The sequence below is a fragment of the Podarcis pityusensis genome, assembly GCF_964106645.2.
Source record: "Podarcis pityusensis genome assembly, chromosome: 1".
Taxonomy (NCBI): Eukaryota; Metazoa; Chordata; class Lepidosauria; order Squamata; family Lacertidae; genus Podarcis; species Podarcis pityusensis.
Genome location: NC_138028.1, coordinates 105,091,512 through 105,107,035, shown reverse-complemented (window position 1 = coordinate 105,107,035; position 15,524 = coordinate 105,091,512). Strand labels below are relative to the sequence as shown.

Below are 15,524 nucleotides of genomic sequence, written 5' to 3'. Positions count from 1 at the left end.
CACACGGGATAGAGGATTTCCACACCTTTTTTTTTTTGGTCCCCTTTTAACGAGGAGGGAGGACGAGGAAGGGGGTGGGTCGAGAAAAGCCCCCTCCTCTACTACCACCACCACCTCCTCATCTCTTTCTGTCTCCATTAGGGGGTCAGAGAAGAAGAAGAAGGGGCTCCGTCCACACTCACCAGAACGACGGCGAATCGCTCCTCCAGTTCCGCGGGCTCGGGCATGGGCAGCTTGAGCGGCACACTGTGCGCCCTGAAGTCCGTCTGCTGAGAGTCCATGCTCCCCGCATTGCCCATGGCGACGGCGACGGGGCCAGGGGAGCTCCGTCCGCCGCTCTCTCACAGGCAGGCCACGCCAGGCGAGGCTGCTGCCGCCGGCTCTCGGCTCCCACGACGCCGCCGCTCCGTTATTCCTTCCCCGCCCACCCCCAAGGAAAGCGGCGAGCGGACCCCCTCCCCAACCCAAGCCGCCGCCGCCAACAAAACTGAGGTAAAAAATAAATCAAAGCTACAGCAAGGCGAGCCGCCCGGATCTGTCTGTCTCTCTCTCTCCCTAGTCTTCTCTCCTCATGCTCTCCTGCTGCCTTCTCCGCCTCCCCGGCGCAATCCTTGTCTCCGAGAGGTGCGAGCCGCCAGCCGGGCTCTCAGCTGCTGCATGTTGCACAGTTTCCACTCCGAGCGGTCCCGCCTGAGGGAAGCAGCATGGCTCCTCCGGCGGAGAGGTCCGCTGCTCCGGGAGCCCCGCCGGCGCCTCTCGACCGCGGCAGCGAGCGCAGCGCCCACAAAGCGCAGGACGGCAGAACAGCAGCAGCAGCAGCAGCAGCCGCCGCCGAGGAACGAGCCAGACAGACAGACGAGCGCGCAGCCCAGCACAAAGCCCCCTTTCTGCAGCCGCCTCCTACGGAGCCGATCCCCGCCCCCGGCCCCGGGGAAAGCTGGGAAGCGTAGTCCTCGCAGGTTGTTCCTCATGCGCGGACATGCCCGGCTCGCGGGGCCGGTGAAGAGAACTTCAATGGATGAAAAAAGAAACTTGGGAAATCCTCACGGAGAGGGTGGAGACATTTGTTTTGCATTCACTGAACAAAGGATGCCTAGTGTGACGGTGGGGAAGGATCTACCATTCACACAGAGCGTGCGCCCCGTCAAAAGAATTTTTTGCAAAGTATGAATTTAACCCATATCATAATTTGCCTGCCATTCAGACATTTAAGTAAATTTTACATTCGTTGAAATGAATGTGCTTCAACCATGGCTACTGATTTCAGTGGGTCTGCTCGGAGTAAAAGTGAGTTGATTGGGATGGCTCCTCACTAGAACATGAGATTCTTAATCTCAGGGTTGTGGGTTTGAGATCCATGTTGGGCAAAAAAAAATTCCTGCATTATAGGGGGTTGGAATAGATGACTCTTGTTGTTCCTTCCAACTCTACAATTCTATAATTCTACAGCCCTATATTTTAAACCACATGTGTTTATACATTTGCAGTATCACGCAAGTCTGTCTCCTTAAGGAGTCTCAAAGCAGCTCACAATCTCCTTTCCCTTCCTCCCCCACAACAAACACTCTGTGAGGTGAGTGAGGCTGAGAGACTTCAAAGAAGTTTGACTAGCCCAAGGTCACCCAGCAGCTGCATGTGGAGGAGCGGGGAAGCAAACCCGGTTCACCAGATTATGAGTCCACTGCTCTTAACCACTACACCATGTTGGCTAGTCTGAATAGGGTTGCCATATTTTAAAGATGAGGATACATTTGCCGACTTCTATGGATTGCTATGACGACTCTACCCGTGAGAAAGAGGACGTGTCCTGGAAATGTGTTTATATTATGGCAACCCTAATATATGCTTATTGTTACTAAATTTTATTATGGCTTATGCCATAATAAACTTGTTAACCTTTAAGGCACCACAAATATATATACAATTTATTCATATATATATATGACAGATTGTGAAGCTGAGGCTCCAATATTTTGGCCACCCCATGAGAAGAGAAGACTCCCTGGAAAAGACCCTGATCTTGGGAAAGATTGAGGGCACAAGGAGAAGGGGACGACAGAGGAGGAGATGGTTGGACAGTGTTCTCGAAGCTACCAGCATGAGTTTGACCAAACTGCGGGAGGCAGTGGAAGACAGGAGTGCTCTGGTCCATGGGGTCACAAAGAGTCGGACACGACTAAACGACTAAACAACAACAAATATATATATATATAAGTGCTGCACATATTGTACCTGATTTCAGAGACAGGTGTTATTTCACGGTCAAAAAAGACACAGGTGGCCAGTGGTTTCCAAAGTAAACTACAAATTAAGGCAATGTCACACTTAACAAGAGAAAAAACATTGGCAGAAACCCCCAGTTCATCACCAGGTCCCTGGCCTGTTTAGACACGTTTCATACTGGTGTACACATCTTTCAAATGTCTGTGTCTCCTTGAGTCTGATTCTTTATGTAACCACCCTATTTATATGTATGCACTAAACTTGCAATATTTTAAGCATCTACTCCTGGGGGGGGGGGGAATCCACACACACATAACCCCATTAAACCTGTTCTATGGAAAGCACCATGTATGCAGATGGGGGGGGGGGTCCCGCCAGCAGCATAGCATGGGTGCTAGTGCCCGGGGTGAGGGGCACACACCAGGACGTGAGGCACTGAGAGTGAATGAGACCCGCTATGCCAGCCCTCACCACCAGAGCAACCTCTCCACTGGGCCACACTGCACCTCCTATTCAGCTGTGCAGAGGGGAGCCCGGCCAAACAACATGGTCCCTGGTGGGAAAATCCCCCCTCCCAATGCTCCCGAGCACTGTGCCAGGTTGTGCTGGGGTCACCAGCATGTGGGGGGGGGTTGATTCACACCCCTCAAAATTGTGCACAAGGGGCCATGGTCCTACTGCCCCCCCCACACACACTACACCCTTGGGTCTACTTTCCTCTTGAGTTAGAATTTGACCCCTGGTGATGTTATCCTCAGAAGGCCTGCTATTCAAGCACACATACACTCTTGGGCAAGATATAACTCACCAATGAGGCTTTGTTCTTTTGTTCACCTCCTTGTGTTTGACTTTAATGAAATATGGCTTTCCCTTCTCTTTGAAAGCAGGTGCAAAATGAGCATGATTTTTCCAGCACGCATTACTATTGTAACAGTTACTGATAGTGTGTGTTACTGATAGCGTGTGTGGCTTTGTAACTCTTGGTACCATCTGCAAATCCTTTCTTTTTTTTTGCTATGGGAGACGTGTGTTTCTCAGGAATAGGCATGAGTGGTGTCATGTCTCCACATCAGGACCAAAATGACATGTATGCAATTAAAAAGCATTAGCATCTGACCACTTTCCTAAGAAAAGCCCACATTTTCTTGGCAGCGAACGTGAGAGATGTAGTAAAAGTGCTATGAATCACACAATACAATGCTTCATTCTTGTTCATGAGTCTGCAATGCCAATCACATCCTTGTATGAATTCCACCCCCTCTCGCACTACAACTTCAAGCAATACCTTTGAACTAGGCTTTCATTCATAATTGAGAACCCTGCCAGCAAGATAAATATTTGTTAAAGCAAAGTTGCCAATTACTCTGCCTCAGAAAGCACCTGCAACTACCCACATCAAGATAATCCCGCAGAAAGCAAAATGGCATATGTTATTTTTTAAGGAAGGAACGTTTTGCTATTTATCTGATATAATGTAATTGTTCTTGCTAGGGGCAAAACGAGAGAAGCTGTCGTAATATATATATATATATATATATATATATATATATATAATCACAAGCCACTATTGCATTTATTAAAGTCAGAGAAGATTACAGTGTTCATCTCCCCACCATTAATTAAATCAGTATATCTGTTGCAGGTTTTGAACTGTAATGGAATAGCAAATGCCGGACTCCATCTTGATTTAGCTGCTTGCCTTTTCCTTCATTAAAATGAACGTGTTTGATTCCATAACATAATTAAATAAAAGTTTTGAATGGATGCTCTATAGTGGACTTGGCTGCTAATTTATATGATGGGACCAACGATCCATTAACATAGACAAAACACACACAGTTTACCTTCCTTGTTCCAAGTTGCAAAACAATTTCCTCGTGTCCATCTTTGGTTGTTATCTGTAAAAAGCTTTTAAAAAAAAAAGTTACACAGCTATACTAAAAAAAAAAAGTGTAGGTGGGGGCAAGTTTTATTGAATTCAGTTTCTCATAGATACAGCACAATCTTTTGCATATTTGATATGTTCTATAGGTCTGGCCGCCTGCTAAGTGTGCAAACGTATTTCACCCTCAGAGGATTTTATTTCAAGAATGTTTGCATTTATCTAAGGCAGGTGTAGTCAACCTTTTTATACCTACTGCCCACTAATGCATCTTTCTTGATGGTAAAATTTCCTTACCACCCACCAGTACTCTATGGAAGGAGGATTCAGCTTGTCCCATAGAACCCCCGACAGCCCACCTAGAATCCTGAAACACACACTAGTGGGAGGTAGGGACCAGGTTGACAACCCCTGATCTAAGGCAAAGAGTAGATAAGTACCGTAATTGATCTCACTTTCAAATAAAATGAACCAGTGGCATAAATACATTCACTCCCTTCAAACACTTTCTCAACAGGAGATGCTTTGGCATCATGGATTTGATGTTGCTCCATGTCTGTATGAACCACACAGAGTTATCCGTAAATGACACCTCTCTCAGAAGTGCCAAGCCTTCAGAGACTTGTGACTTGGATGCATTTGGTATTTATGTATTAAGTATCTGGACTTATGTTCCTCCTTTCTTTCAATATGGGGCCCAAGATGGCTCACAGAGACAAAATCAATTCATTGCTGGGGTTGCCCCCTTCAAACTTAGTACCTTCATTTTCCTAGTCTTGTATTTGTTTGCAAAAACCTCATGTTCTGTTCTATTTTCTTTCTTTCTTTTTAAAGTGCCCCCTAGAATTCAAAGTTTAAAATCAAGCACTGAAGTTCAGCATGCATTCATTCATCCGTTCATTTTGTTTCGCTCAGAATGTGAACATCATTCCTTACACATCATTCTTTTGATGGCATTCTACAAGTCACTCAGGCAACACAAGCAAATGAATCACGCGGAGGATACACGTAGGTGAGTGGTTTATCTGTGTATTTTGTAATGTCAGTTTCCATGCCTGTGCACCCATGCTTCTTGCACAACAGCTGATTCTGCCTGACATGGTGTGATATGAGCTTGTGCATTGACCGACAGCTAACAATAGATCCATCTAAGCTGGTGCCTTTGTACACTGAGCTACACATTATGCAACTTCCTTTTTGAATTAGGAATTAACTAACAGGCTTTTTGCTCTGATTCAATTTATAGCTGCGTTAAATCTACTAAATTCCTCCAGCGTCAGTGGGGTACTCCTGGGGTTTCTTAGGCTGCAATCTTATGCACACTTACCTAGGGGTAAGCCCCACAGAGCTTAATGGAGCTTATTTATTTTATTTATTCAAGTGATAATAGGACAGGTTAATAAATAATACTCATTCTGTGAGACTGTAGAAAATTCAAAAAAATGCTCCAAAATTATGGCAATATACATTAAACTAACTGGAAAACATGCACTCACATGTATAGAAGGAAAACAGTGTCAATGAAGACAAGAAACTAGCATTTGACAGAGTAAGTACCCCATTGCTGTGTAAACATAGGATTTGAATATAATTAGATAGGTAGACAAAATAAAGTACACAAAGCACAGTTGGTGGTTTACATGGCTGAAACACAATTGTCCTCTTTTCTCTCTCTAGCTATGTCCAAAAAGCTTGCTTCCTGCCATTCCAATATATAATTGCAGCTGCCATATAATTTAATGCTCGCCACTTTCCATGGCTGTGGGAAGTTCAAAAACAGGTTTGCAGCCCCCCCCCCCCCGGTTTGGATGAAAAATCCTGGGGGCTGCACACCCTTCTGTGCGAAAGAACCTTGTTTACAAATATAAAGGTTGAGCAGATAGCAAGCAGGCAGACATGTCGACAGAGTGCTAGCTCCAAACACTTAGAGATACATTTCCTGTGTCGTCCTAATTCAGAGCCAAGCTACATGCATCTCCAAATCCGAGGATGGGAAAAGTTGGATTGGGTTTCATGTATCTTTCAAAAACCGTAAACAGTAAAATAAAAAATGGGGGGGGGGTATTTGTAAGAATAGTGGGGTGCAAGGTAGGGGATTTCATCATTTCCCTCCATGTGGCAGTTCTCATGAATATAATCCCCCTTAAAAACAACTCTGCTGTTTGCCATGAGATGGAAGTTCCCATTGGTGCCATATTACTTCTCTTCCATGTGCCTTGGCCCACACCCCACATTCAAAGCAGTACCCATATGGTGCTTGCATGTTTTCTTCCACGGATGGCAGAGCTCAGTGGCAGAGCACAAACACTGCACAGAACGCAGAAGGGCCCAGGATCCATCTCACAATGAAGCATCCTGTCTGAAACTCAGCAGAGCTGCTGGTGGTAAGTGACTATAGGCAATACTGAACTAGATGGATCAATGGTCTAAGGCAGGGGTCAGCAAACTTTTCCAGCAGGGGGCCGGTCCACTGTCCCTCAGACCTTGTGGCAGCCGGACTATATTTTGCAGAAGAAAAAAGAACGAATTCTTATGCCCCACAAATAACCTAGAGATGCATTTTAAATAAAAGGACACATTCTACTCATGTAAAAACACACTGATTCCCAGACCGTCCGCGGGCCAGATTTAGAAAGCGATTGGGCCAGATCCGGCCCCCGGGCCCTAGTTTGCCTACCCATGGTCTAAGGCAGCTTCTTCTGCTCCTGTGCTTAAGAGAACAGCAATTCAGTCACTGCTACAGCGTAAACAACACAGTGGTCAAAACACTTCCCAAGTTGGCTCCTGCTGTGAGCAAGCATGCATGTATCAATACATGCTTTTCCTTTGTGGCTTTAATCACACCTGTAAGCTGGCTACATGCAGTCTGTAATTCATAACGCTCTGTGCCGGATTTTCAGAGAAGTTATCAATACAGCACTTCCTCTTCCTCTATATATTGCTGTGTGAGTTATAACTTGGATCGTCTTTGTTATATCCAATGAGTTACAATGGCCATTACAATAACTTAGCTCTCCTCCCGTCCCTTCTCCCAGATGACCTCATCTTTCATTGCTCAGGAGAAATTGCACAATTTTTCCAAAGTATTTCCTCTGTTTTCTTTGTGGAAAGGCATGAAATCCAAGAGGCCGTGACAGCAAATGAGGCTGTGATCCGCAGCCCAAGTAGTTCACTTCCAGCAATGTAAATACCTGTATTTGAAGCAAATTATTCTAACACTTTGGAGTAGACCCACTGAAATTAATGGACCCAAGTTAATCATGGTTATTAATTCCAGTGTGGGTGTAGTCTTTGGAAAGGTTAGTTGAATGCAACCCAAGTTCTCCTTTTAAGAAAACCCAGCAAGTCTCTTAAGTGGGTCGTGGATTGTGCTCTGTTAAGCAATGGGTCTTAGACTAATTTATAACCAGCACTCCCACTGGATCATTACCATTTGCTTTGCATCTATATGGATCCATTTCGGAGCTAGTCTGAAGAGCTTGAAATGCAGCAGCTTCAGGACTGATGTGATGGTTTTAGCCAGGGGATGCAGACAGCACCACTCTGATATTATTACTAAGCACTCTGCTCCCATCCCTGCTGATGCCATCTGTTAAAACACAGCAGGAAGGAAAGTAACGCAGCTTGGGAGGAGGGTGGCTTGTTTTCCTTCAGACTTTTTCTGAGAAAATGGGAATGTGCTTTTTCATCATACGCTCTCTCTCTCTCTCTCTTTCCCTCCTCTTGACCCCCAAGAGGGCAGCTTCTTGGAGACCCCCAGCTAGACATTTAAGGGCAGGCCTTCAGACTTTTGCCGCTGTTCTTCTTTTGTGTAACTCCGCTTTCTATAATCCTGTCTCGGCTCCCTTTTTTCAGGGCAGCTCCTGTCTCTGTAAGTGTCATCGCACCAGGGAAATAGGCTGCAAACACACACATTCTGTACCCCACTGCATGGAACAAATCCTATTTTCTTCAAAAGCCCATGTGTTCCGTTTGGCTCCCTCCGATGTCATTTTGGCAAACCTCGACTCAGGGAGAGAGAGAGAGGCTCTTCACAGATTGTTGGAAACCATTTGCTCAGAGGCTCCATTCTATTATTATTACCCAACTAGGGCAGACACCAAACACATTCAGGAGTCAGCCAATGCCTTAATGGATGCAGCAGTTCTCTGTGTGCTGTACCCATGTGTCTCTGCGGTGCACTTTGTGCCTGCTGAGCCAAAGACCAGCGAGCTACACACGTACTGCTAAAATCGGGCAGAGATATTCTAGTCTTTTGAAACAACCGTACATATCCTGCCATGCAACCTGTGAAGTGGACTCTGGTCAACAGAAGCTTATGTCATGAATTGGTTATTCATCTTTAAGATGCCACAGGACTTGCTGCCATTTTTTTCTGTAGCAACATGGCTCAGGGCATCCTTTTTATTGTTAACTAAAGGCAGAAGACTCCCTGGAAAAGACCCTGATGATGGGGAAAATGGAGGGCACAAGGAGAAGGGGACGACAGAGGAAGAGATGGTTGGACAGTGTTCTCGAAGCTACCAGCATGAGTTTGACCAAACTGCGAGAGGCAGTGGAAGACAAGAGTGCCTGGTGTGCTCTGTTCCATGGGGTCACGAAGAGTCGGACACGACTAAACGACTAAACAACAACAACAAAAATGGCAGGTCCTTCCTGCCAACCTAGCAGTTCGAAAGCACATCAAAGGGCAAGTAGATAAATAGTTACCGCTCCGGCGGGAAGGTACCGGTAAACAGCGTTTCCGTGCGCTGCTCTGGTTCTCCAGAAGCGGCTTAGTCATGCTGGACACATGACCCGGAAGCTATACGCTGGCTCCCTCGGCCAGTAAAGCGAGATGAGCGCTGCAACCCCAGAGTCGGCCACGACTGGACCTAATGGTCAGGGGTCCCTTTACCCTTTACCTTTAAAGGCAGGTCCTACTTTGTTGTGGCCCTATGCCCCATCACTCTGCCGCTTCAGGCAGTTGATGAGGAGCTGCCTTTTTTAAAAAAAAGTTTTAAAATTTTTTGGTTAATTGTGCAATTGATTTGGTTCATTGCATAGCCATTAAGAGCTTTACAGGCTCAGATACATGGCTCATGTCCACCACTAACTGTGCATTTGGTATTGTGGGGTCAGTTCTGGGGAGCCTCCTCGCAGCTGAGATCAGGCTGGCCCCCTCCCTGCTGAACTTCCAGTGCTTGACAAAGACCTTTCTATTTCTGCGGGCACTTTGCGTTAGTTGTATTATGCCTATTTACTGAACTCACGTTTCTACCTGCGGGTTTTCATTTGTCTTAAATGCTGCATTATTTTGATCAATGGCTTGTTTTACAGATAGTTCTGTAAGCTGCTTTGCGGCCGTCATCAGTGAAAAGAGGTCTATAAATACTGGAAATACATAATTAATGAATCCTGTGTGCTGGCTCAATTTTCTGCTATTCTGGGGCTGCTGGAATTTGTTAAACAGGTTGAAAATGGTCAACTCATTAAACTAAGGAAATATTGTGGGGGGTGGGGAAGATTCAAAGAGCACATTTGCTTTTCTTTCTTTTTTTTATTGGTTGTTAGGTGCCTTGAGCCTCTGAGGAGAAATAGATGGGACAGAAATAAAATAGTGGCGTGTTGCCATACAGGACAAGGGTTTGTTGTTGGAACGAGCATGATGGTGCAGAACTAGCTGAGATGCTCTTCAGACCTCAGACGATATATTTTATGTGCGGCGTGTAATAATGTGGCAAAATACTACTGTGAGCCAGGCTGCGCGTGGATGCAGTTGCTTCTTCTTTGGCGATCACTCATAGCCAGGTAAGACTGTCTTCCATAAACACGGTTTTAACAATGAGTCCGTAAGTGACTGTGGGGGCCGATTCTGGATCCACATGTCCTTCCACAGTGGGGACATTGGTTTCCGGGCGGGAGTTGATCACGTTGTGGATTTGCCAAGCGTGCCTTCCTCTTAGCACGTTTCTCCCTTGCGTCCTGAGTTCGAGTGTCTTCAAAGCCCGTGACACCTTTGGTAAAGGCTGTTCTCCAACTGGAGCACTCACAGGCAAGTGTTTCCCAATTGATGGTGTTTATACTACTTTTTAAAAAATTTGCTTTGAGACAGCCTTTAAATCTCTTTTGTTGACCACTAGCATTACACTTTTTAAGTTTGGAATAGAGTAGTTGCTTTGGAAGACAATCATCAGGCATCCTGCATTAACCCCCTGACAGTCACACCATTTCAGAAACTTACCAACAGTATCCTTCTCACAGTTAAGTTTTCTCCACACAACTGCAGCATTGCAGGAGAAAGGAGGAAGGGCCTCCTTATTCCCCCACGTATGGAGAATAGGCTCTTGTTGCTTAGTGCAGCACAAAGCAGTCTGCACATGCTCCAAGGTGCTTTTTTCCTCCTTGATTGCTGACTATGTTATATCTTCTAGGGACGAGCCCTAGCATTGAAACTGATTTCTCGTGTGGATCACTTTTTTTATTACAGTGGTACCTCGGGTTAAGAACTTAATTCGTTCTGGAAGTCTGTTCTTAACCTGAAACTGTTCATAACCTGAAGCACCACTTTAGCTAATGGGGCCTCCTGCTGCTGCTGCTGCGCTGCCGCTACACAATTTCTGTTCTCATCCTGAAGCAAAGTTCTTAACCCGAGGTAATATTTCTGGGTTAGCGGAGTCTGTAACCTGAAGCGTATGTAACCTGAAGCGTATGTAACCTGAAGCGTATGTAACCCGAGGTACCACTGTATTATTCAACCCTGTCTTAAATTAAATTCTGGATGTCAGGGAACCTAAACAAGCAGCCCAGGGAATTGGTAGAATTCTTCCCTCTGCTGCCCCACACCTCTGGAGATTTTGAAGAGGAGCATGGTAAGTGTCTCCCAAGGATGATTTACACTTGCCACAGCTGGAAGTTGGCCTCCAGAAAGGTGATGGCTCAAGATCCCTTTCAAATCACTCACGATTTTATAAGGTTTAGCAGAGAGAGGAAAAACAACTCCTCACCAGATGATACTCCTGGCAACAAATCCAATAGACAGGGATTTTTTTTTTAAGTGCAGGAATCTGACATTTTGCCATGACGATAGAACTGTGCTGCTATAAAAGGAAGGGTTTCAAATGTGGCCCCAATATGGGCTGCAGGTCACACATGACTTTTGAGGAATTCTCACATTTCTTGCATTCCTCTTTAACAGTGATGGAGAATGCAGGTCTCTTCTGTAGACCTGTTTTGAGGGAATCAGACTGCATTAAAAAAAGAAAGAAAAAGAGGATCATTTCTTACTGGGTAGGCCACACAGCTCAGGAAGTTACTGCTCTCTCTCACACACCACCAAGATTGCATGTTCCAGACATGTTTCAGCAATGTGTGAGTGCTCTTGCTTATTTAGAAATAATAAATAAGCAAACCCGCACCACCCATCCACTTGCAGGAGGTATCAGCAAACTTGTGGGAACCCCAATTGCTGAAGAAAGAGACATACATACAAAAAAAATTGATTTGGGGAGGGACATATGGGAAGACTCCTTGGGGAAAAAACTCCAGTGAGGAGTACGGTATGTCTGTTCAGTGGCCATGGAATGCCGACTGACTGTTGAAGAGGAACAGAAAAATGGAGCAGGGATGGAATAGAGTGGGCAAGATACTGAATAGCAAGTCCAGCTCATCGCCCCCAATATGGATCCTGTGGTATCAGTGACATAATTCTGCCACCAGAGAAGTCACTTTCCATGTACAGAGAGAGTCTCCCTGACTGCATCACTTCACAAATATGATATATTTATGTCTTGATACAGATGGAAAGATTTTGTACGTGGATAGCAGGTCTACCCACTGAGAACCAATGGAGGGTGGGCTTCTCATAGGCCAGGTCTGCCCAGGTCTTGCCACTGCTCAGATTTACCAGAAATGCATGGGCTTATTTATTTATTTAGAGTATTTAATTTGTCCCCCTCTGCCACTGCCAGGCTAGAAAAATTCCTGCAGATTTTCATGGACCTGGTGAGCCTCCACATGGGACCATGTCCTGCATTCAGCTTGGCAGAACATAAGTTGTGCATGTTGCAGCTGTGGCATAATAATTATCATATATCATGTGCGCTAAAGAAAACACAATGTTAACGCTAAGTTTGTCTGAGGCCACACACACACAGTACCGCGGTTGTGCTGTGACGGTGTCCTGCCTCTGTCCGCCAGGCCAGCTTTGCCAAGCCTATATTTCTGCTGCAACCCAGGACCTCAGCCTGCAATTACTGCTTCTATCTGAAAAATAGAATGGAGTGTGATCAGTCGCTGTGCAAAGAACCAAGGATGTTTAAGAGAGAATTACTTGCTCAAAGGGGTTTTAAAGAATATCTCGCAACAGAATGTGGCTGTATTATATATATAAAAAGAAGACATTTAACAGAGCGCTTTTCCACACATGAGTGCTATTTCATTGTTGTCAACTCAGTTTCTCTTTGTTTTCTTTCTCCTTGCTAGCTCAAACTGAGATGCTGCAGCGTATATGATTGGATGGATGACCTCAGACTAACTGCCAAATGGATGACTAAAAACGAACACAGAAAACACAATCCATTGTTTTCAAGCTGCCACGACCACTTTGTTTTACACAGAGGAATTGGTCTCTCTCCGTGTTACTCTTTTCAGTGCTGCACGCAGATTTAAACACCCAGAATCTTTCCTTTGTGACTTCAGATGTTATAACATGGGAGAATGAAGTGGAAATGTGAATGTGATGTTTAAGAGGTATGATGCTGAATGTCCCTGTCAAAGTAAATATCTGCTCAGAATACATGCCTTTTTGATATTCTGGTTATGAAGGAAAAACAAAAACAAAAAACACCCCAAACCTATTTGTAATGGAAACTGGGCATCATGTACTAAGATTTTGGGCACATTGATGCTTCAAACAAGAGCTGTCTCTAAACCTGTTTCAAAAAGAATTGTGAACTGTAGTTTATGTTGGTCATTTTAGCTTGACAGGGGTATTGTTGATGGGGGTTGAGAATGTGGTTAAAATGTGGTTTGACAAAAGCCTACCTCCTGTAGTGTCCTCTTGTTGGAGATTTCAACAACTCCCCACCCCACCCCCAACAATAATCCTGGCTATGCCTATGGGTATGATGCCTGTAACCCACATAGAGGTTAAGCAGCATATAAATCCTGTTCAATCAATCAATAAAGAACCATGGAAACTGTAGTTTTTGATGTAGCCCTAAGCATTGAGAAATTCAAGGCCCCTCCTACAACACTACAGCTCCTAGCATTCCATGGCTGGTTTGAGAGCTGTGCAGGTTTGAAACTATTGTTTTTATTTGTAAGATAGCTGAAAGCCTATTTGCTGAGCTTGGGCTATGATTGCTAACTAAGCATGCTTCCTGGAAAACATGTTCCATTAAAATCAACAGGATAATTTACAAGACCACTTTAGGTACACCTGAGTAGCTTCTTGCCTGCACATCCCCTAGTCCAGATTGCATTGCACTGAATGGGTTGCCAATTATGTGGATGCATCTTAGGTTAACTATTTCCATCTAACACAGTGTAGCGGTAATAACATGAATGGATGGCTCTTCAGGTGCTATTCCTTCAGAATACTTACTACGCAAACTCTGTCCAGAATCATCACATTATATTACATTCAAAAACCATGATCTTAACTACCTCTTGTGGTGAATGCAGGAGTGACTGCTTGATATCTGTTCAAAAATTGTTCATCTTCTAGCTACAGAAAACACTCTGGAGGAATGATGAACATCTTGCTGTACTTAAGAATCTGTTTGTCTTTTAAACAGTTTAGAAGGTGTGATATTTCTCCTGATGATTCCTCTTGATTTTTATTTTTTTATTTTGACAGCTGAAATCTCATTCTTTTGGTAGGCAAAACCCATCTGCTCTAAGTAGCTCTAAATTACAGAAACAACTTTTGGTTTATCCACACTTAGAAAGTGCGGGTTCAAGTGGATTTTCATTTGTCCTGCTGTTTTCCTTGGGAAAACCCTTTGGGTTTCCCTCTGGATCTGAAGAAATGTCCACCCACAGAAAAACTGATTGACATTTGTTTCTTGCTTCTCTCTTGTAATTTGCAAAATCCCCTAGCCCTGCCTGCACACAGTATTAGTGACTATAGAATGATGACAAATTGCCATCACCTTATTACCCAACAGAGATGAATTTATGGAAGATACTGTACATAAAGGTGCACTGAGTGTTCTCTATCCCATTTTCAATCTGCTAAGTGTTCAAATTCCTTATTGGGGTGTGTGTAAAAATTCATTTAATCTCTGGCTGCATTATTCCTCCTTTGAAGTGAGAATTGGGTGCCAAGGAGTAATTCTTTGTTGTTAATTTTGTGGCTTTGTGTGAATTTAATGACCATAATAACAGGATGCCTTGAACAGCACTTTTTACTTTTAAAAAGATGGTCACAACAAGAACATCCCCGACATCTTGTGTGTATATAATTTTGCTTTATCAAAACCAGGGACCTCTGCAACACTTAGCAATTACTGAGTTGCAAAGTCTCCTGAAACAAAGCAACATTTGCACATAAATACCAGGGCCCTGAATTATATATAGCATATGTCATGGCCAAATAAAAGGGAAATGGGCGTCTCTCCTAATATCTGCATGGAAAATTCAATTAAAATGTAAATGTTCAGAATTCTCACAGAATGCACTGCCATCTACATCCAGCTATTTACAGTGGGAGAGTTTCAGAGGTGGAGTAACAGGGGAAATTCTGGCAGGGACACTGTTCCGTGAACCATCACGGAAGAGCTAGTGGAAGTGTATTATGAAAAGCCTTAATAAAATATTGTATATATAAAAGCATGTGTCATCTTCTTTTTCTCATGCAAGGATACTGGTCCAAGTGAGAAAAAGTCATACTGAACACAGAAGAGGCCTGCTCGTGAAATGGTATTTCTGATTCCAGTTGTCTACTTCAGCCTTTCATAGAGACATAGAGTTGCAGTGTGTCGTCTGTGGCAGAATGAATGAGCTTCCCTGGTCATATGGCACGTCAGAGAAAGGTGTTGAAATGGTGTCACAACCATGACAGTATCCCCTCAAAAAAACAATAGTTAGCCATGCTGGCCCATGAGAAAAATTCCAGAATCGATATCAGGATTATTAGGCCAAACAGAGCATCACAAAAAGAGTGTGCAAGAATTGGAGTTCACCAGAACACTTCATGAGGCTAAGTGATAAACAAAGAAAGCAGGTGGGGAAATTGTCTGGCGGTGAAGCAGTAAGTCGGCATCAGGTAAGTGTCTTAAGATGGAACGTGGGAGGAGAAAGCAGACATTTAAACAAGGTTCTGTGAGGATGCTATGTAGACTTCAGGTTGCACCAATGCCAACTGGGAATGAGGGAACATACAATGGCTGATCCCTAATCTCTGGAAATATCAAAAACACTCATTAACCAGGTC

At 44.3% G+C, this 15,524-nt stretch overlaps 1 protein-coding gene across 7 annotated transcripts in view; it reads right to left on the bottom strand.

Annotated features, from left to right (window-relative positions):
- The window catches only part of FMNL2 (formin like 2), a 190,876-nt gene extending 190,016 nt beyond the window's left edge, over positions 1-860 (bottom strand). For 5 of the 7 annotated variants that reach the window (XM_081006207.1, XM_081006211.1, XM_081006206.1 and 2 more), the window contains exon 1: positions 183-859. In XM_081006207.1, the coding sequence (XP_080862333.1) occupies positions 183-299 (117 nt within the window). In that variant the 5' untranslated portion in view covers positions 300-859. Of the gene's footprint in view, positions 1-182 lie in introns of all 7 variants that reach the window. The other 2 variants (XM_081006209.1, XM_081006210.1) reach the window with 2 other exon arrangements.
- Between the last annotated feature and the right edge of the window lie 14,664 nt (positions 861-15,524).